We start from the raw sequence: 23,505 nt of genomic DNA, 5'->3' as shown, positions 1-23,505 counted from the left end.
GCACTGGGAGCCTTCTTCTATTACTTTAAGTTGTTCTTTTGAGACAGTCTCTTAATGAGCACACCCCATTTGGCCTAGCCTATCTTCATTTATGTCTTACAATAGTCTCCTAAAGTACATTTGTTCAGTAATACAGCTGGTGAGTGACCAAGTGAGATCACCAGCCAACTAACTCTTCATGACCTCCTGCCTCTCTCATACATGCTGTGCTGCCAAACATACCAGTAGATTGGTGCTTGCATTTTATTTGTCAAAGCTGGCATAGGCAATGCCCAGAAATTTCTCTCTTCACTCTCAGGCACAGTGCTGTGACTCCAGGTATAGACAATACCATACCTGGCTTGTTACTTGGGTGCTAGGATCCAAGCTTAGGTCCTCAGAGTTGGACAATAAACACTGTTAGCCATTGGCCTATCTCACCAGACTGCACATATACTTTAAAATATAATAAGATATAAATAATAATAAAAATAAATATAATAAAAATAAAATATAAACTCCTGAGTGATGTTGGTGATCTCATAAATAATTTTGGTTTTCTTTCAATTGTTTCATAAATGCAACTGAAAGGCCTAACAGTGAAAGTTCTAGCATAAACCTCATTTATTATCTATGATAGATGAAAACACACCTTCCCCATTTTCTTACAGAACGGTGGTAGCAGATGAACACTAAAGGCAGTTAGTAGAGCATTTCTGTAGGAAGGATTCTCAGATGGCTTACCTCAGCCTTTGTTTTGATGTTTTGTAAGGCTGAAGACTCCATTCATTGCAGACAAGGGCATCAGCACCGAACACTATCTCTAGACCAAGTTTAAATTCCAGCTTATGGACTGTCATCATTACTGAGCCTTTGAATGGGAGCTTTCATACTTTTAGTTCACACTTTTGCATCCTAAATGCCCATCCCGTTTTAGAGCTGACAAATTGATAAAGGAGTTTGCTCAAGAATTCTTAGCTATTTGTCAAAATTTTAAAATATGTCTTTGATGTAGGTGAAAATCCTTAAGAAACTTGAGTCTCAGTGAAGTGGATTTGTCCATGAACATATCCAAGGTTGGTGGTTGAGCTCAAAGTTGTGTGGTTCGAAATTTAGCATATTTTATCTTCTATTTTGATTCAAAGTCTCACTATGTATTCCTAGCTGGCCTAAAGCTCTCTATATAGACCAGGCTGGTTTCTACCTCACAGAATCTGCCTGTCTCTACCTTCTTCTGGGGTCTGGAACTAAATGCATGTGACACTATACTCGGCCTCTCAGCACATTCTTCTGTCTCTCTCTCTCTCTCTCTCTCTCTCTCTCTCTCTCTCTTTCTTTCTTTCTTTCTTTTCTTCCTTATTCTTCTTTTTATTTTTGGTTCGCGTTTGGAATTTTTGTTTGTTTTTAGAGACAGGGCTTCTCTGTGTAGCCTTAGCTGTCCTGAACTCACGCTTTGTAGTCCAGGCTGGCCTCAAACTCACAGAGATTGCCTGCCTCTGCCTCCCTGGGTGCTGGGATTACAGACATGCGCCACCACCCCTGGCTTCTCTGAGCACATTCTATACCAGGCTATAGTCTCTTCTTAACTAGCCACCTCCTTTCCCAGATGCAACATCTCTCAAGATCTCTATGTTTCACTCTAATCATGGGCCAGTATCTGCCAGTTCACTAGAATCACTCTAAGCCTTTTCCCTTTGTAACTCTGACCCTCAGCTTCAGGAAGGATTCCAGCATGTCAGCAATCTGTCTATCAGGTACAAGCAAAACCATCAGGTGAAGTCACTGTACCAAAGCAGAGCCAACAGTCTATGGTAGACCAGATGGACAGGTGAGTGCTTCCTGTTGACACCACAGAGGAATGTCTTCATATTTGGCACACACGTCCTCTAAAACACAAGCCTAGGGAATCTTAGTTCTCACACACAGGAAGCAGACAAAATCCACTCATTCTTCATCATCAATGATGGAACTCATTTGGCTTAAGTAATTTCCCAAACAGCCAAAGGCATTTAAGTGTTTATAATCTTTCTAAGTATTTAGATATTTCCTGACTTCCCCAGATGTCTTCCTGGGCATATGTCCACAACAGATTTCTTAATTTGAATTTCCTTAGCGAGTGGACTAGTGAATGAATATTCCATAAGAGATACAAGGTAAATAAAATTTTCTAAAGAAACAGGAATCTTTTGGGGTACTAAGAAACTCCCCAAGAAGCTATTTTGGGGGCACTTAGCATTGAAATTGTGTTTTATTTTCTGGTTGCATTTGATAGTAGAAAAGGAATTGAAAATTTAAACTTCTTAAAGTCTTATTTTTTATTAGTAGATGATAGATACAGATAGATAGAGACTTGTGTCTTTTCTCTTATTGCTTCCAGTGGGGAAATCACAGCTACCCTAGACACCTGTGAGGAGTCTCTATTAATGGAGAAGCTCAGGAAGACTATCCAGGACATGGAGTTGGCATCACATCTGGTTAGATACACTTCCTTTATGACTTACTAGTTGTCTGACTTTAGGAAAATGATTTGATCACTCCATTTATAAACAAGGTTACTAATTAGTCCTCTGAATGTAATAAGAAATCATATGAATCATTAGCAGCAATTGGAAATTTATTGGTACCTACGTATTATAATTAGTGCTGTTTGTGTGTGGTTTATGGTCACATCACTGTTCACCTTTTTCCAGTGGGAGGACAATAGAAATCAACACACACACACAAAGCATCACTGATGTAACAGTATAGCATGGAGTAACCTGTGTTTATACAGAGCTAGAAGCCTAGAGAAAGTTCTCTGCAATTTGATGTAGCATCATCATTAACAAAGTCTTTTCCAGTTATAGGTCACAGCTGTGGTACACACCAAACACTGATGGAGGCTCTGCTAGAATTTAACCCCTACGAGCAAGCAAAAGATGTGACAATTATGATATCCATTTGATGCTAATGGACCAGTGAGGTTCCGTAGTTGGAACGAATGAAGTGAAACATGACATATATATAACATTATGATATAATTAATATAATATAATATAATATAATATAATATAATATAATAGCACCTGGCTGATTCCAACTCCACATTCCTTCAAACTTCAGGTGGATTGTACATATCAATGAATCCTGATTCTCCTTCATGAGAGAGACATTTGTCACATCAAGCAAGCAAATGATGTTTCTACAAATTTTTGGTTTTCTACCAAGCTACATCACACACAGCACATACATACAAACTACACACAGACAGAGAAACCACACACACAGATACACACACACACACACACACACACACACACACACACAAACACCCCACATTTCCATTGTCCACTCATCTATTGGACCTGTCATGCCCTTAACTTTAAAGATTGTCCCTCCTACTGATTTATTAAAGGACAGTCTAAAGGAGAACAGATTGACTCTGTGACCCTCTAAAATCAGGCCACAAGTGACAGAACAACAGTGGACATTTGACTTGTGGGCAATGAATCCCTTATGATATGGCCTGGGGTTGATAGTTGGGTTAAACTGAAAAAAAAGAAATGATCAGCAGGGGCAATCAAATTCCTTCCTTTTGGGTGTCAGATGAGAATCCTGGGTAGACTGAGTGATACACCTAGAGAGAACATGCTGAGAAGGCAGGCAGGAGAGTGTTGAGAGTGTCTAAAATGCTGGAATGGCAGCCACCTTGCTAAGGACTTTTGCTGCTTGGAGCACTTAGCATGGGGGTATGAAGCCTGGGCCTGTTCCAGTCCTTACCTTTTTTAAAATTTTTATCAGGGCTCGTTTCTGCTGCTGAATTGAGGATGTCTGTAACATCCCTTCTCTTGCACATTTCACTTGGTTTATTGAGTTTATTCTCTTTCACAACTAAGACCAACAGCTTAACATGTCCTTCTCTGGTCCTTACAGTTCTTCTTCACAACAGATTACAGGAAGGGACTGTGTTATCTAGAATTCACCTATTCATTCTCCATTCTGTTTCTCACTTCCATCTTTCCCTCACTTCTCCCATTTAATATTGAGTAAACCCCAGGACCTGGGAGCCATAGAAGGATTAACAGATGTTCTTGGAGTCAGTCTTTCTGTAAAGAGCTGCACTAAATCCTTAAAATGCACAGATGAATAAGACAAGCTTCTAGTTTAGCTAGAATGTAAATGTATCACTAAGGGGTACTCTCCAGACTCCATCAAGAGTTCAACCTTAACCAGCAACATCTCCCTTCCCATGCTGACCGCCAAATGAAAAGTGATTCACAAGCCAGTAGGGGTTGGGTAAGTATTTGTTTGTTAAGCATTACTTATGTTTGTTCATTCATTTGCATCGTCTCTCCCTAATTTGACTTAAGGATCTTCCTGTGTCCACCTCCCAGTGTTGGGATTATAAGTACCTTCCACCATGGCTGGATTTTGCCATGGCTTCTTAGGACCACACTGGGGTTCTCATGCTTGCAAGACTAGCACTTTACTGGCTAAGCCATCTCCCCAGTCTGAGCCTCACTCACTCTTGTAAATTCTGAGAAATTGGAGACAGAGGCTAAAGCATGGAGGTTGTTTAAGAAAGAAGGGCTCAGCCCTGTGGGGAGCAAAGCTCAAGCTCCCACCTTCAGCCCTCACAGATCCTCCACCCAACAGCCGCCTGCCATTGGAGCCACCATCTGGAGCAGTCATCTTTGGCTGTCCAGGGACCTTTTGTGCATGACATCTTTACAAATTCCTGACACTGTGGGGCAGCAGGCAATGTTCAGGTGAGGAAACACAGTCTACAATAAGGTTAAGCTAACACAGTGAACGAGGACATCCAGAAATGCAACAGATATGATATCAAGATTACAGAAATAAAGGTACTGAGAGGTCACGGTCCTGCGCACATGTATCTTGCAGGTCGAATTTTAAAACACTAAGACATGACTATTTCTCTTCTGACTTTATGCCTGTGACAGGGGGAGATTTGAGTCCTCTTGAGAGAAAGTGTCCCTCTGTTATTTTTCCTTGTTCTGATGGGCCGTCATGCCAGCTGCCTCAGTAAGCTCACAGAAGCATTATGTGCTGAATGTTGGGACACTGCTGAGAACCATGCCCATACCCATTCATATTCCAACTGAACACAATTTTGTCAGAGGGGAGAAAGTTATAATTAAATCCACATTAACTTAGATTTAAATACATCAGACCCTAATGGCAGACTGCCACTCAGGACTTTGATTCCCCATCTTGTTTATATTACAAGGTGGGAGTGGGGGAAAAGAGTTGCTTCATGCATGCAAAACAAAATAATTACAACAAAATATGATTATACTATTAACTTTATAATCAAAGACTTTTGTAGACATTTTATCTGGAAAAAAGATTTTAATTAAAACTTGCTTGATTAACCAATAATGAGCAGAAAACTAAACCAACTATAAAAGACAATAGATATCTGTTGAACTTGCTCTAAAAACAGACATTCCTTGCATTTTCATAAAAAGTCTCAAATATATATCTTGGTGGGAGAGATAACACAAAATAAGACAGTGTCGGCTTGTAAATATTCTTTGAAACTTTGGGATAAGTGACATGAGTGCTTGCTGAATGGAGGAAGAAGACTGTAGCATTTGAGGAAATACAGAGTGGAGTGAGGTGGTCGAGTCTTTCCTTTGGCATTCTTACTGGCTTTGTTCTTGATGGATTAGTTAGGATTCCTGAGCCCCAAGGGGAAGTGATGTCATACAAAGCCAACATGACACTTGAGACATAGCTTCATATGGAGCTTACAGAGAAATGTGACTGTTGCTTCTCTTACTAGCGGTTTGACAGTGTGGCCATCATTATATTACATTCTGCTACAGGTATCAACTGGTGGTCACCAGTAACATGCTATCTCTAGCAAGATGGTGGAGAGCGGTGAGATATTTCTTGGAGAACATAGCTTTGAATTTAGGTTCAGAAATAGAGATTATATAAATGCTAGTGCAACCATTTAAACTGACCACATGCATTTCTGGATTGGCTGGCTTCATCAGGGAGATAGAAAGGCAGAAATGAAAGTTAGAATAGAAATGTGACTGGGCGTGGTGGCGCACACCTTTAATCCCAGCACTCGGGGTGGGGGGGGGGGAGCAGAGGCAGGAGGATCGCTGTGAGTTCGAGGCCAGCCTGGTCTACAAAGTGAGTCCAGGACAGCCATGGCTATACAGAGAAATCCTGTCTCAAAAAAAAAAAAAAAAAAAAAAAAAAAAAAAAAGAAAGAAAAAGAAAGAAACCAGAACAGTAGACATGTTATAGTCTAATTAGAGATGGATATCAAAGAACAAAGCTTAGAAATCATGGGCAAGTTGATCCCATAAGGGCAGAATCTGGAGCTGCAGCACAGTGCTCGAGGACTCGTCAAGTCACACAGGCATCATCCGGCAAAAGTTCTCCATACTGTTCCAGCAGGGTCAACATCTGAAGCATTAGTCTGTCCCGAACAACACAAACATGTTCAGCCCACTTTCAACTTCACACAAATACCAAGGTGCAAATCCAGAGTTTATAAGTAGCAGGAAAAAAAAAAAAAAAAGAAATAATGTGTTTATAGCAAGTTGAGGTGAGGAGGAAAGGGGGCGAGGCGTATTTGTAGTACTGAAGTAACAAAATAAGAAAAACCAATGAAAGAACCGGTGGTATATTCATGGTTTCTCAAAAATATGAAAACAGGATAAATTAGATATTTTATAACACTTCCAAATAATACTTTAAGATATTTATAGGACATAATTTCTCACCAAGTAATAAACGAAATAAACAACCAGAGCCAGGTCTATGTTTTAAATTTCTGGTTTTGAAGAGTTAATAAAAGTCTGCTAAATTGATTCAATAGAGATCAAGGATGGAGAAGCTTTGTCCAAAAATGTCTGGAAGTGGTTGAGGCTTTTCCCGCCATGCTTTTCTATGTTATTAAGACTTTAAATGTATTTCATCTGCAAGCTCTCCATAAGGAAAGAACATATACTGTATATCTTCCCTCTGAGGCTATCACTTAAAAGTAAAGGATGCCTTCAGATGGGAACCAGTTCAAATGGTCCGTCCATAGGGAAAATCTTACAACATGAGTTACTAAAAATCACTAACGTGCAGACCTGTAGATAAGTGATGCATCTACAGTTGTGACTTTCATGACTTCCCTTGAGCCTGCCGCATTCTCTATCACTGACCACCAAATTACATCTTGTAAAAAAAAATCACTACTTATTAGTTCAATTATATATATTGTTTTGCTTCCCACTGCTCATATAAAAAAAAAAAAACCACACACTCATGCACACACACACACACACACACACACACACCTATCACTGACCACCAAATTACATCTTGTAAAAAAAAAATCAGTACTTATTAGTTTAATTATATATATTGTTTTGCTTCCCTCTGCTCATATAAAAAAAAAAAACCACACACTCATGCATACACACACATACACACACACACACAGAGTATTTCTGTAAAGGGAATGTTGTGTTCGGCAGTTACCCTGTACACCTGATGAAGTACATAATTTACACACTGATTAACAGAATGCATATTGTTCTTCCATTTACAATTTTAAGAAATATTTTAAAAAGAAAGGAAAGCTTATTTTCTTCCTTTTCTCTTTTTAAGGATTCTTTTGAAGCAGGGTCTCACTGTGTATTCCAGGGTCATCCCCCTGCCTCAGCCCCCTTATTGCTTGGAGTACAGTTGAATAGCATTCATTATGCCTAGACTCAGTTTTGAGAGTTAATAATTGTATCAGTGAAGATTATAGGTATCGGCCTCCATGTAATGAATATTAACTTAATTCATGATTTTTTAATGGTAGTATATTTAATCATGTGCACAAATTACACCTTTAAGAATTTTTCTGCATGGATTTAATAGTTGTTTCCATTTTTTCCCACTGCAAACAATGCTGTAACAAATATCCTTGAACATACCATTGTGGGTTAGATCTGTATCCAACACTGGCATGTTAAACCCTAATTCCCAAAATGGCAGCATTAGATGGTGGCACATTTGGGACATGAGTCATTCACAAGGTCAGAGCCCTCATGAAAAGCATTAGTGCCCTTACAAAGGGGCAGGTGAGGACAGAGAGATGGTGCCATCTGTGAACCAGAAAGTGAGCCTTTGCCAGACACAGAATCTGTCACCCTTTGGTTGAAACTTCCAGCCTTCAGAACTACAAGAAAGAAATCTCTCTGGTGTAACAGCTGTCCAATTTAAGGTGATTTATTTATTGTAACAACCAAAAAGGACTATGGAACATATATCTTTACAGGGACTTTTATCTCTGTGTCGTAAATGCTGAAAGGAATTATAGCTTAAAAATTGGAGACGCTGAGGCTCAAAGCCAGTTTTTATCACTTTGTCAACTTCTACAGAGGCAGAGAAACTGGGTATGTTAGGTGCACTCTCATTACCAACGGACAGTTTTACAGGCAGAGAAACTGGGTATGTTAGGTGCACTCTCATTACCAGCGGACAGTTTTACAGATCACTCACTGCTTACCAAGTGATCTCAATGGGACCAGTGAAAGGCACAGACACAGACCAAATATGAACCGTAAGAGGAGACTCTACTTCCACTCGGCGTGACTGTCATCATCTGTGTATACAACACATATGTCCCAGAGAAGCTCCACATGCTACTGAACGCACACAGGTGTGTCCTTGCTCTTCCTCTGGCCAGTACTGTTATTTCTCAGTCTACAGAAAAGACAGCCTCTAGTACAATGTAATACAGTGTGATACTTCTCATGAGTAAATGAATAAAAAGTAACGAAAGCCCAGAGAATGGAGTGAGTCATTCAGTTTGGGGGTAAGAAATGGTAGGAATATGAGACACACTTTACTAAGGAGCTATCCTTTCAACATCTTCCCTCGACCTGGAATGTGAAAGAGAAATGCAAATATTCACTGAGGTGAACAGCAGTGCCTTTGAGCTCTGAGGAGACAGGGTGCCCCAGTGGGGTGCTTCTTCAGCATTGATGAGTCCGAGTATTACCCACCAGAGGAGCTTATGTAGAACGGTGGTGTGGTTGGTGAACATCCATCTTCCTAGGGTTCTGATTGGCTGTCCAGAAAGCTGCGATCTCAACAACCTCACTCAGATCGACCAGGCTTTGTAACATATCTATAGAGGACTTGTGGGGAGGGTCAAAAATTATGCTGAGGAATGAGTGGTATTTGAAGACAATGTGAGACAGTCACGGGTTATATCAGAAAATGATGTCAGGTTTCTGACCTTTGGGAGAAAACAAGTTGGCAACTGAAGTACTGTTTTGATTTTTAAAAAAGCGACTCCTTCCCAAGAAGTACTAGTTAACTGGCTAAGTAAATTAATTCACGGAGGAGGTTATGGAAGACAATTGAGAGACTCACCAACTATGAGAACAGCATGGCTTGTTGGATTTGGCAACAAGGAAAAAACCCAAACCAACCAACCAACTAAACAAACAAACAAACAAACAAACAATGTTAAGGCTGGCAGAGTCACTCAGCAGATAAGTGTACTTGCTACTAAACCTCATATCCAAATTCCAACGCAGAAATCTATGTAAGTGGAACAAGAGAACCAACTCCCATATGTTGTCTTCTGACCTCCATACATGCACCATGGCCTTGGTGTACACACACACACACACACACACACACACACACACACACACACACACACAGAGTAAAAAGGAAAACAGTATCAGAATAGCCAACTGAAAACCAGCAGCCCAACCCTTCTTAAAGAACTTTGTTGAAGAGATTAAACTGCTCCAATCAGGCATTGTGATTTAGGTCAATACACAGGACAGACGTGATTACCTCCAGACTGTCATGTAAACATGCATCACATCTGTGTAGTTAAAGACACGCCCTGGTCTCCGAGTCTGAAGCACAGAACAGGCTCTTACATAATTTCTTAGCCGGTCGGCGTTAGCGCCTGTGATTAATGCTACATGACGGGCTTTGAACTTTCTGTTCAGATGGCTTCTCTAGCCTAGCAGAGCTCCTAGCAAGAGGAAATGTGTGACCCGCAGACTTCACTCCTGATAACTATCATGCCAGCCAAGAGCATTGGCAATGCTCCATGAGGCCTCGTTCCTTGCTCCCGTCTGCTGACAGATTACCACAGGACTTTTGAGGTGGCTCTTTACAGCAGAAACACAGCAGAGGAGTGGTCTAAGTTACCACAGCCCAATCATTAGAGAAAGCTGATTAAGGATTCCTCTGGGGGAAACCAGAGGAGCCCACTGTACTCTTCCTCCACATGCTGTTTAATTCATTCTAAAGCCTCCTGGAGACCCCCGTCCCCCCCAGCCCCCTCCACCCACCCCCCGCGCTCTAGCTGGAGCTTCCAGCAGAGCAGTGGGTGTCAGAGCTGTGGAGTGTTTCTGCACAGATGAGAAGCTTTCCGAGTGCTGACCAAGTTTTCCAGCTTGGACAAGTCCTCCCAGTGCTGTATCTCTGATCCTGGGTCCCTGTGCTGCCTGGTCTCAGCCTGACAATGGTCCAGGGGAGAGACCAGAACGCTCTAGAGGCTTCCCTTTCTCCCTTCCATCTCCCCTGCTTTCCCACCAGACCCTGCTGGCTAGCAAGCTGCTAAGGGAGGTGATTCAACCTCCTGCACAAACGCATCCATTCTTTCCCTGGAATCCTAGTGTGACCTCCACCTCACATAGCCGCCCCAGAACCACACTTTGGGAGCAGGCAGGTCTGAAGGAGCCTGGACCCCAGGCTGTGAACAAACCGGGCAGAGAGCGCCCCACTTGACCTCTTTCTAACTGGCAGCTCGCTGCCTCACAGCTACTCACCAACTCCAAGGCTCGCAAAAAGGCAAGGGGTTCCTTCAATGCCCGAAAGGTGCCCGCCGAGGCCAGCTACGGATGAACGAGACAAGGGAGAGAAAATACAAGTATGAGCGGAGGGCTGGGGACACCTGTCCAGGGTGTCGGAGTTCCCCAACCCTAGGCCAGCCGCCCTGCCTGTCCTGTTCAGTTCTACCTGGCTCACAGGGTCCATGGCTCCTCCTTGCTCTGTCTTCTGCACTAATTCTCTTCGGGGATGAAGTCCCTCTGACTTATGGTCCCCAGGCTCAGAAGCCACTTCAGGCCCGGAGCAGCTGACCCGCGACCCGGGCGGAGGAGCGCGGGCAGCGGGTGCCGGCTCGCTGAGCCTAGGCTGTGCGTGCGCTCCAGGAGCTAACGCTGCGGGAGGCAAGCGGAGCTGAAGAGGGGTGGGCGGGGCAGAGTGGGCTAGGGAGCAGCAACAAGGGAGGGGAGAAAGCCAAGCCGTCAGGGCCAGGCTGTCATTGGCCAGCCGCTCGCTCCTCGGGGGAGGGCGTCCGGGTGGGCAAGGCACAAGGCGCGCACATTGGTCCAGATCCTGGGCTCTGGCGCACGAGCTGCTTTAGGCTCCGGGGAAACTTTGGGGCTGTTGGCTGGCAACAGTGGGCTAATGTCCTCAGCAAAAAGGCTGCCTGCTGCAAGAAGGGGCTTCCTGTAAAAAAAGAACAGCCAGTGTCAGGAAAGACATGGATTCATTCTGGTGGCTTCTCTACAACAAAGAAGCCATCACTCCAGTCATTATCCAAAGCCTGCCTGGAAAGACTTCCTTGTGGCTAAACAGTTTTAGACTCTGGGGTCCAGCTGCAGACAGTACCCTACTCTCCTCCCTCCCCTCGTCCCCCACCCAGGAAGCAAGAGCTGGGTAGGAAACTAGGGTGTATTCTGGAGAGCATCAAGGTTGGTGGGGGAGAGGGAGGGTAGAGAAAGAGGCTAGAGGGAGACGTGTGCGTTGGGGGCAGCTAGGAAGCACGGAGTGTTTGGGACTGCAATCTATTGATCTTGACTATCGGACCAGGTAGCAGGCATGTAGGTAATCTTCATGGCGGCTACCGGTGAGCTCTGTAGCAAATACACCCATTTTAAAAGTAGAACACGTCAAGGCATAAAGTGATGTCGAACTTAAAGTACATTTCAAGCCAACCCTCTAAATGAGCCTCCCCAAAATAATGACAGATAAGAAACTGGAGTTTCCATTCCCACCCGAGTCAAATACTTCTTAGAGCTCAATGAGAAGTAGCTCACCCTCATCCCCGCCCCCCCCATGGGTCAAACTTGCTGAAAAAGATACACAGCAGCTTAGTTCCGTCAACCAAGAAAACACTTTGCTAAGAGCTTGACAGACATTATTTCGTTAAATTTTCGCAAAAACACTCTTGGCTTAATAGAATTATTATACTCAGTCTTGAGACTGGAGGTTTCCTGAGGGGAGGTGATCTGCTCAGTGTTGTTAGGCTTGCAGGCAATAAACCAGAACTGAATTAAGAAGGGAGTCATGGAACACGTAGAAGAAGGAGACAGAGAAGAGGTGCTCATATCCATCACCCTATGCAGCCCTTCCTACCCCCGCCCCCGCCCCCTTTGGACTGGTTTCTCCATGTGAAGTGGTCTCCCAGCAACACGGAGAGTCCATCTGTTTACTACAGAGATTTGCCAAAAAGGCTTGGAGTGTGTGGAAATATGTGATGGGTGTATTTAATACCTAAGAGAGGGAAATAGAGAAAGGAATAGTTTGCAATGTATAAAAGAGACAGCAGGACAAAACTAGGCAAGAAAGGGAGCTTTCGGTAGAGACCCCGCCAAGCCCGTCTATGGATTGTATTAAAGAGAAACTAGAAATCTCAAGAGTGGAAAACCCAACAAGGCAGTTGCACCATCTGCAGCCACAGCTTTGTTCCTACTGCTCTTCCTACATGGGAAAACAATGGGAAGCAATTGTTTAAAAAAAGAAGCCATTGCGAAACTACAAGGTGTATGGGAGAGGGGAAGCATAATCCAACACTCAGTGTCCTGAATTGTGTTTATGAACACATGGGTGTTCTATCTATGACATAGAACACAATATTGAATATTCACTGGAGCTTGTTGCTATGAGAACTCTAGTAGATTTTGTAGATAGCCTGTGTAGGGTAGTATATCATACTTTGAATTCTCTCAATAATTGCGTCTTTCCAAAAGCAACCACAAGCATGTAACAATCCAGGCTCTAGCGCTGTCCATCCACTCTTTAGAATGCTTCTTCTTTTTTGGTCCAGGAGCCACGTGACTTCTGGAGACAAGGTGTGCATATCTGATGGTAAGGTCTGGGAAGAAGTTTGGGGAAATTTAGATAATCTACCCTCAGTCTTATTGCCTAACACTAAATGATGGTGACTATAATTTCTGCATAGAGATTGGGGCTACAGTCTAGTGGTAGAGCATTTGCCTGGCATAGGGAAGGGCTTGGCTTTGGTCTCTAGCATTACTAAAAGCAGGGCAGATGGCAGGCTTATATAGAGGCACCATTGACAGCCTTGGGTTCCCACATAAGGTTGATATAGAAAAGTTCTGCAGCTGAGCCTTGGTATTAAGAAGCAGAGTGAGAAATGTTCTGGGGCCTCTAAAGAACTGAAATACAAAGTTTTTTGGTTGTGGTGGTGGTGGTGGTTGTTATAGCTGTTACAATTAACTTTAGTTGACGGAAAAAATTTCACACAATGAAAAACCAAGATTCCACATTAGGTCTGTATTATAAAACATCATCTTGGCTCTTTGCATAATTGTCAGTGAGTTCACTGGGTATAACAGTTCATACTTATGGTCAGTGATGATAATTTCCCTAATTGTATCATTTGAGTTTCTGTTACTGAGGAGGGCTGCACTGTTTCCTGTATTTCATTTAAGCCATATCTTAGCCTGCTCTTCTTCCGTATGATCACATACCCAGCTGTAGGTAACTTGCATTAGTTCATCTATATAGTTGAATCTCTAAACAGGGAAAGATTTATATAATGTATTGCCCATTTGAAGATCATTTGAACTGAGATCCTGGCTCTTATGTAGTAATGATATCTGTATCCATTTCTCACATCTCTCTTCATACTCAATGCCTCTTGCCAGCCTGGTCTACAAAGCAAGTCCAGGACAGTCAAGACTACACAGAGAAACCCTTGTCTTGAAAAACAAGCAAATAAACAAACACACTTCTAACTAATACGGTGGTGTATTTTCCCAGTTCTCTAACGTCATGTGGAACTAGAAAATGGGGTGTAATAGCTTAGAAAACAGTGGCACATTGTCAGAGGTTGCTTCTCACTTCCCACAGATGTATACGTTTCCAACAGGTGCATCACCAAAATAAGCAAAAAACTGTGAGTCCCATATAGCATTCACAATGCTAAATGCTATGAAGACTTTGGGGTTAGAACCTCTGCATTCAGACCTCGGAATGACACTGGATTCCCTATGAACTACATTGGGAAGAGAAGGAAAGATGACAAACACTGCCATAGTTTTATTTTGGTGACTTAAAATGATTTCTTCTGTCTTGGCCAAAGAGTAAAAACTAGTTTCCATCTTACTATAACAAACATGCTGCAAGGACTCAATTACTGGGTTAATTTTGATGAAGCATAAGCAATCTATTTAAGTGTTTTGAATTGACTATGAAACTCAAATAGTTTCCAAGTCTTTTTTTCTCTAGTTGAGGGACTCATAACTATGAATGCTTCCTTTGACCCAGCAATGTAATCTGTCCACCCTACCTCAGAGGAGCTTAGTCCCAATGGAGAGAGATTTGAGTTCTTCCTTCCTCTATTGACAGTGTTGAGAGATATTTTGACTTTTATGCCTTGGGGGTTGATGGTGACATCTAGAAGGTAATTGACTAGGGTTTATTCCAAGCAGCCTTCTAAGAAGAGACCTCATCTCTTCTTAGATGAGAGAATGGCATGGAAAGCATCAGTGGCCGCAAGGCAGAACAGCCTTAGCTAGCCAATTCCATAGGTAAAGGCTTGAGAGCCCACTGTGTATTAACAGTTCTGATCTGCTCCTGGGTGCTTGCTGAGACTCCTGCCTTCCCAAAGCTTGCATTGTACCAGAAAATACTCAAAGACTAAACTTTTAAAGTCAGCGTTTTCTGTATATGAAAGTGAGAAGTCAAGTAATAAAAATAGCCAGTTTAAATCTCACAGAGAACTAATATAAGATCAAAACTACAAAAGAATAAATCATTATAAACTAACATAAACATATGAAATATGTATGTACACAAAGACAATATTCTTAGTATATTAACTAGCCAATGAATAGGCAATGGTAGAGAAAAACTGCACAACACAAACTAACACACTGCAGTAGAAAAACCTATGTTATTCAGGCAAATGGATTGCTTTGGACCAGTATCTTTGAATTTCATCTTCCCGCCTCTTCCCGTGAAGAAGAAAAATATTTAGTTTATCTGTGGTAGTAGTTTGGAAGGAAACTGTACTCATGGGTTATGAAATCTAAAATATGACAAAGAAGTAATAAGTGGCAGCCTGTCTGAAGGCTAGACACTGCACTCTCTGCTCCTGCAGGCAGCAGGAACTTCCCACATTCCTCCTAAGGCCTGTGAGGAAGTAGGACAGTGTATGTCAGGGTGCTTACTTGCTCATTTGGTTTGCAGAAGACTCTAACCTAACAGCAAATGAAGCACTGTCTTTCACACAGACAATAAAGCTGTATTTATTTTCTTACACGTTTGTCTTAAGTAGATACACTAAAGCACAGTATGTTTAAATTTCATCACAAAATAAGGCTTCATTACAAAGACTTCCTATTGCAGGTCTTTTGTACAGAATTTCCCCTCCCTTTCTCCCTCCCTCCCTGCCCCCTCTCTCTTTACATATTTAATTTCAGTTTATGTATGCTCACTGTACATGGATGGTAGTGGGTCATATAAGCACATTTCTCATACAGGTGTACCTTGAGCCTACTTCCCTCTAGCCACCCATTTTCCTCTTCCTCCTCCTTCCTGTTGCAAGTGCTCTTCCCTCCCTACTTCCAAGTCCCCTACTGTTGGCATTCTTTACCTCAGTGTTTACATGATTTAATCTATACAAAATCCAAGAACCTCAAATGAATGAGAATGTATGCAAATTTGCCTTTCTGAGGCTGACTTAATTCCTTTATTATGGTTACTTTCAGTTGTATCCACTCTCTTACAAGTGCAGTAACCACTCTGTATTATGGTTAAAACATTTATATATGTAGCATTTCTGTAACTGTTCCTCCAGGTTGAGTCATAGTTTAGATATTGTGACTAGAGCTACAATAAACATAGATATACAAATGTGCCTGTCATATGTCACCATAGAATTCTTTAGCTAAATATCCAGGAGTGGGATAGCTAGGTCATATGGTTGATCTCTATGTCCTGTATAGACATCACAGAGAAGATGTGACGGTTTCCTTTGGTCTGTGTGCTTGTCAGCTTTTGTTGTTGTTTTGTTTTTGTTTAACAACTGCCATTCTAAGTGATATGGGATGGAGCTCCCCTAGGGTGACACAGTCTGGGTGGAATCTCAATATAGTTCAATTTTCATTTCTCTGATGACTAATGAGGTTGAACATTTTTCATGTAAGTAATGTGGCCTTTGGACATCATCCTTTGAGAACTTTCCATTCATGTTATTAACAAATTTATTGAATGGGTTATTGGACTTATTAACTTCCTAAGTTATTTGTATAGCCTAGATATCTACTTTCTTTCAGGTGTATAGCCAACAAAGATTTTCTATTTCTTTAAAGGGTAACATTGAAATTTTGATGGAGATTACACTTAATCTATAACTTGCTTTTTGGTAATATAGCCATTTGGTGATAATTCTAATCCATAAGCATGGGAGACTTTCTGTCTTCTAGTGACTTCAATTTATTTTCTCGGTGTTTTACAATTTTCATTATAAAGCTTTTCTGCTCCCTTGGTTAGGTTTATTCCCAGATATTTTTGTGAAGGGTAATAGAGAATGTTGTTTTTATTTCTCATTTCTTTTTCAGTAAGTGTTATTTTTATATATAGGAAGGCTACTAATTTTGTGTATTAATTTTTTTATCTCGCCATTTTGCTAAATGTATTTATTGGGTCTATCAAGGTTTTCTGATGTCATCTTTGCTTTTACATATTTGACTACTATATCATTTGCAGTTAAGGAACCTGTGACTTCCTTGCTTATTTTATGGCATTTTCTTTTCTCACTCTCTTGCTATAGCTAAGACTTCAAGCACAGAATTGAATAAAGGAGATGTGGTGAATACTCATTCCTGCTGGAAATATTTTGAGTTTTTCCAGTTTACTATTTACTATTTGCTTTGCCATTGATAGTTGTTATTGTGATGAGGTCTGTTCCTTCCAGTGCCCGCTTCATTGGGGCCTGCATTGGGAAGGATTGTGACATGGTGTTAGACACTTTTCTGTGCTTATTGAGAGGATTGTGTGATCTCTGCCGCTGAGTCCATTTCTATAATATATTACATTTATTGTTCTGTGTATCTTGATCATTTCCTACATATCTGAAATAAAGTCAATTTGATCATGGTGAATGATCTTTTTGATGTGGTTTAAATTCAGTTTACAAATATTTTATTAAGAATTTTTGTACTAATGTTCACTGGGAAGTTTGGTCAATAAAAGTAATGATGTTAGTTCTTTAAAGTTGGGATAGAATTCTTCAATAGCAGTGAATTCATTTGCATCTGGACCTTTGTTTTAGATTTGCTTAAAATAAAATATGTGTCTGTGTGAGAGCTGCTGAATGTATACCATGTGTGTGCTAGGCTAAAGGTGGGATTAACTCTCCTGCTCCTCCACTATCATGACCTCTGGAGTAACTGTGGAAACCAGAAGAAAGCATGCTATCCCCTTACCCAGTGTGGGTACCAGGACTAGAACTTGGGTCTTCTGGAAGACTAGCAAAGCACTCTTTACTTCTGAGTCCTCCCTCCAGTTCCCATACGTGGACTTTTTAAGTTGAGAGATTTTGTTTTATATTATTACTTCCATTTTATTGCTTGTTATAGGTCTGTTTAAATTTTATCTCACCTTCATTTAGTCTGGGTAGGTCATATGTGTATATATATATATATTTAAATTTTCATTCTTTTTTTTTTTCAAGATTTTTTCATTGTAGTAGAATATAAGTTTTCAAGATATGCCTTAATGGTTTTCTGATTTCATTGGAATCTATTATAATATCTTCCTTTCATTGCTAATATTGTCAGTCTCGGTTTTCTCTCTCCTGGCTAGTCTGGCTAAGGTTTGCCAAATCATTTATCTTTTCACAGACGTTCCTATGTCATTGATTCTTAGTGTGTGTACACATTTTAACTTTATTAATTTCTTCTCTGCTATTATTTATTTATTTATTTTTCTACTGATGCAGGTCTGGTTTGTTCTTTTTTCCCATGGTTTTAAGGAGAATTGTGATTTATTCATGATATCTCTGATTTGTTTTATTATTTGTTTGTTTATTTGTTTAAAATAGAGTCTCATTGTATTTGGCATAGAAACTGCTATGTAGACCAGGCTGGCCTTAAACCCACAAAGATCTGTTTGTCTCTGTTTCCTGAATGCTGAGATTGAAGATGTGTATCACCATGCTCAGCTTTTTCTTTCTTTCTCTCTTTTTAAAACCTTTTTATTGATGTTTGTGAATTTCACATCATATACCCCAATCCCACTCATCTTCCTTGCATCTCATATCCATCCTCCACCTTTGCAACTTCCACCACAACAGAGGGGGGAAGAACTCATTATGGAAGCTGTAGTGTGTCCATGTGTCCCAGAGTATACCCTTTTGTTCACACTTCTTTGCTTGCAAATGTTCATTGCAATGACTCCTTGGTCTGGTACAAGGACTCTGGCTTCTGCTACTCTGTAGATACTATGACCTCACTGGGACTCTTCTCAGATATCCTGTTGTTACCCTGTGTCATGGAGATCCTGTAGTTTTGGATCTGTAGGACTGGCCCTTGCATGCACTTCAACAGTTCATCTATAAGGTAGATGTTGGGGTAGGCCAAGGCAAAGTCCTGGATATCTGAGCTGGTTAACCTGCCAGCTGTTCTGCCCTCAGAGCTGGATCATCACCAATCACCACAAACAAGGCCAGCTCTACTCTGCTGTCCATGCAAGGTGCAGGTCCCACTCTCTCAAATGTTGTAGCTGGTGAGGGACATGGCCAGTTTTTCCACTCTTGTGACCTCTGAGTCAGCTCTCCTGCCAGCCATAGACGGTGAGGGATGAAGGAGAAGAGGGGGGGCATCTCTCCTTGGTCTGCACCACTACCCAGAAGACAAGAGGCAGGACCAGCACTCCCACACTCTTGCCTTCTAGGCTGGCTCACCCTCATATCCAAGGCCAGCTCTACTGTGCTGCCCAGGCAAGATTCAGGGCCTGTTTTCCCGAATGCTGCAGCAGGTTAGGGTCAGGGCCAGCTCTCCCACGCTGATGATCTGGGGCCAGCTCTGCTGCCTGCCATAGGTGTCAAGAGGCAAGAGAAGGGAGTCATCTCTTCCTTGCTCATGTCACTGCAAGGCAGACAAGTGGTAGGGCCAACTCTCCCAAGATCAGGCCCTCATTCAGCTTGCCCACAACTCTACCAGGCCCTAGGGTCAGCTCTACTGTCCTGCTCAGGTGAGGTTCAGGGCCAGATTTCCCGCTTGCCACAGGTAGTGAGTGGCGAGTAGAAGGAGGATATTTCTTTCGTCCTCATCCACACCACTGCCCAGGAGATAGTGTTAGAGCCAGCTCTCCAATAACTCCCTGCACTCTGCAGGGCTCTTCTCCCAAGAAATTTAGCTGTCTAGAGATGGGGTCAGATTTCCTGCTTTCATGACTACAGAACCTGCTTTCCCAGGATGCCCCAAGTGAGGGGTGAGACCAGTTCTGCAGAGCCCTCTGACTTGATCATGTTCCCAGGCAACAGCCCAGACCAGGGCCTTTGCTAGAAATGGATCCCTGCTGCTTCAATGCCACAGACCCAGGCCAGAACCCTACCATGGTTCCAGGTGGTATCACCAGCTACTTACATTAGGCCGTTCCTCACTACCCCGAGTCTCCATTTCTTCCCCTCTTCATTGTGTCCACATCCTTCTGTTTCTCTTTCTCTTCCATTTCTCCACTACTTGCTTGCTTCTCTTAGAGGTGCCTGAGGTCTTTGCATGTCTGAGGTTGACTCAGGAGTGGCCTCCTGAGTGTTATGGCCTGTTCTTGAATTATGGTCCTGGGCAGAGGTCATCTCAGCCAAGGTCTTCCCCACCCCCAGGCTTGCAGGGCACACAACTGGTGGTTGTCGTAGGCTAGCTCCCAGTCCAGGCCCCACGGCAACAGTCTGGAAATGATCATCTCGGGCTCATTCCTCACCCAGCCTGCCTGAGCAGCCCCATGAGAGAGTCGTCTGTCTCTGGGTCACTCCTGACTAGGGCCATCAGTACTAGGCAGGTTTCTTCTAGTCTCTGGCTTGCTCCTACTCCTAGAAGCCATCAGAACCTATGAAGTGCCAGAGTGGTGGTCATTCTCAGGCTCATTTTTTTTTTCAAGGAATGCTAGGCTACTGATGATCCAGAGTTTCATAGGTCAGAAGACTGAATGTAGACACAGCCTCTCTCCTCCTGACACACGTGACACAGCAGCCACACCAGCACTCCTAGGAACAGGAATCTTTTTTTCCCCTGTTGTTATTTTTTTTTAAGCCTTTTTTTTAAAGATTTATTTTTGCTGGGCACTTTGGTCCATGCCTGTAATCCCAGCACTCTGGGAGGTAGAGGTAGGTGGATATCTGTGAGGTCAAGGCCAGCCTCAACTACAAAGTAAATTCCAGAACAGCCAAGGCTACACAGAGAAACCCTGTCTCAAACAAAACAAAACAAAACAAAACAAAAAAACTAAAACAAAAAACATTTATTTTATGAATGTTTTGCGGCATGTATATCTGTGTACCATATATGTTTAGTGCTAGCAGAGGCCAAAAGAGAGTATTGAATCTCATGGAACTGAAGTTACAGACAGTTGTAAGCTGTCTGGGACTTGATTTTTATTTTTATTTTTGTTTGTTTTTGAGACAGCATTTCTCTGTGTAGCCGTGACACTTACTATGTAGTCCAGGTTGGTTTTGAACTCAGAGATCTGCTTGCCTGTGCATCCCAAGTGCTGGGATTAAAGGCGTGTGCCACCACCACCTGGCTGAGTGCTAGGACTTCAGCCTGGTTCTCTGGAAGATGACGTAGTACCCTAAACATTGAGCCATTTTTCCAGAACAAAATGTTTATTTTATGTGCAAAGGGAGATGGGGCTGGGGGGGCAGTGTATGCATGTGCACCACCTGTGTGCTAGTACCCCCAGAAGTCAGAAAACTACATGGATTCCCTGGAATTGCAGTTACATAAATCTGTGAACTACCCAATCAGAATCAAGGTGCTTGGAACCGAGCCCTGGTCCTCTGCAAGAGCAGTTCTCCTAATCCTGATCTTGTTGGCTATTTGATTGTATAATGCAGGCAGTTGCAACTATAAATTTTCCTCCAAGGAAAAATTTTATTATACCATAGAGTTGGGTATATTGTGTTTTAATTTTCATTCAACTTAAGAAAAAATTTAAATTTCTGTTGTGATCTCACTGATAAGCATTAATTGTTCAATAGTGCATTGTATAGTCTCCATGAATTTGTGTAAGTCCTATAGTTTTCCTTGATTTGTGTTTCTAATTTTATTTCATTGTGGTTATATAGAATGCACCAAATTATTTCAAATTTTCTTCTGTTATAACCTTCTATTAGGTCCTATTTAGAGAGAGTGTCATGCTATTATGAAGAGACTATGCACTCTGCAGGGTTAGGATACAATGCTGCAGCTGTTTGATTTTGAGATATGATTTTATTCGACCCAGCTGCTTCTCTGCTTGTGTTTTGTTGGCATGACTTGTCTGTTGGTGAAAGGTAGATATTATGGTCTTTGACTCTTACTGTGTTATGGTTAAAATATGTGTTCACATACAGTTTTGTTTTTATCAAAGTTGATGTACTAGTATTTGGTGTATATATGCTTAGAATTGTAATAGGCACTTAATACTCAGAACCATATGCATACATACATACATGTATGTGTATGTACATACATACATACATATATTCTTGCATACATGTGTGTCTGTGTTTATAGTCAATATAAACTCACATCATAAAATACCTATTTGTATATTTTAAACCAAAGAGAACTGTGCAGAATTTGACTGCTTCAATACATACAAACTAGAACACGAAGCTATTGAACCATCGGCATTATAGTAGCAACTGAAATCGTAGTAACAGTCTGGCAGTGTGTTAAGTCGGTACTGGGCAGAAGGCAAGAGCCTTCGCAGGCCTCATTCACTTCATTCTGTTCTCAACCTTAAAGCATGTGCTACTGCCACCCCCACAGCAAAGTCAAGAAAAGTTAAAACCTTAGCTAAGGTTTTATGGAAAGTAAACAGCAGAGTCAGTATTTTCCTCCTTCCCCACAGCTTTCTAAGAAAAGGATGATGAGCAGTTTCCATTGCAGACTTGAATACATCACAAGCTGCTGGCAAAAATATGTTTCTTGCTAGAATATAAGCAAAATGTCTCGGGAAGAATGAAGGATAGACAGCATATTCTCCCAAATTACTATTGCATAAACATTCCAGAACACAATTAGAAAAAAAAAAAAACCCTCCTCCTTCTCAAAGACTGACATATTTCATGTTTGCCTTTTACCATTAGCTGTTTTCTCAAGGGCTCATCATTTTGGTGTTCCAAGCACTCAGGGCATACAGACAGCTCTGAGTTTCTGCCACATCCCCTGCAGGCTTTGAGCAGGTTAAGGCAGCCCATTTAGCTGGGGTTCTTTGCCAGGAAAGAGGTCAGCATAAAAGGACAGACTAACATGACGACGTCAGGCTTAAATTGACTGTGTTCATTGCATCCTAACTTTTCTAGTTCTCCATGACCTGGGGTGGATTGGGGGCTGTTATTTTTATGGTTTAACTAGCATACAAAATAATGTGTTTTCTTAGGGATTTTCATGCCATTGTTGATCTTTCCTACTCTCTTGTTCCTACCATCCTGCCACTGCCACACCCATCTATCTCCAGTGACACTGTTTTCGTTTTCAAGCTACGTATTTTCTATTTTTTTCTTGTCTTCAAAACTTCACTTCACTTCTGGTACTCCTCCTTTTGGTTCCGTATAGCCCCCTCACATCTATGTCTGCATGCAATTATTGTAATGAAAAGCTAACGTCTGTGTGTGAAGGAGAACATGCTTGCTTGTGTGACATGAGGGTGAGTGATGTCGTCTTCGTTCAGCTTTCTTCTCCATGGAAAATAATGGTTTTTAGACTCCCACCACTCCATGAGAAAGGATGGGTTAACAAACATAAAGTGCCCAGGTAAGCATCTGGTAGCAGACGCGGCAATACGGTTATCTATGGATGGGCCAGCAACCATGGAAGGGTGATATTCACAACATTTGCTTTTAAAAACCACGACTATCTCATATTCCTTCTTCTCAAAGTTCTCTTTTCCTTATTTCCCCAATTTTTTCTTCTTTCCTTCTCAAGCCTCTGCCTGTCATTTGATTTTGGAGATTTCCTTGAAGATTATATTGGGGATAGAAAAATACTCAGGGGTAGAACATTTGCAGAGCATTGTTAG

The 23,505-nt window shown here is 41.8% G+C and overlaps 1 protein-coding gene and 1 pseudogene across 1 annotated transcript in view; both read right to left on the bottom strand.

The window, feature by feature from the left end:
- Synpr (synaptoporin) overlaps positions 1-11,114 on the bottom strand; it is a 315,387-nt gene extending 304,273 nt beyond the window's left edge. Inside the window, exons 1-2 of the mRNA XM_051139857.1 lie at positions 10,981-11,114; positions 10,791-10,856 (exon numbers count right to left, since the gene is read on the bottom strand). Of these exons, the coding sequence (XP_050995814.1) occupies positions 10,791-10,856; positions 10,981-10,998 (84 nt within the window). The 5' untranslated portion in view covers positions 10,999-11,114. The remainder of the gene's footprint in view (positions 1-10,790; positions 10,857-10,980) is intronic.
- A 9,266-nt stretch (positions 11,115-20,380) lies between these two features.
- On the bottom strand, positions 20,381-20,489 carry LOC127187287 (uncharacterized; annotated as a pseudogene).
- Between the last annotated feature and the right edge of the window lie 3,016 nt (positions 20,490-23,505).

This window comes from Acomys russatus, chromosome 3 (assembly GCF_903995435.1).
Source record: "Acomys russatus chromosome 3, mAcoRus1.1, whole genome shotgun sequence".
NCBI lineage: Eukaryota > Metazoa > Chordata > Mammalia > Rodentia > Muridae > Acomys > Acomys russatus.
This window is presented reverse-complemented; position numbering and strand designations above follow the sequence as displayed.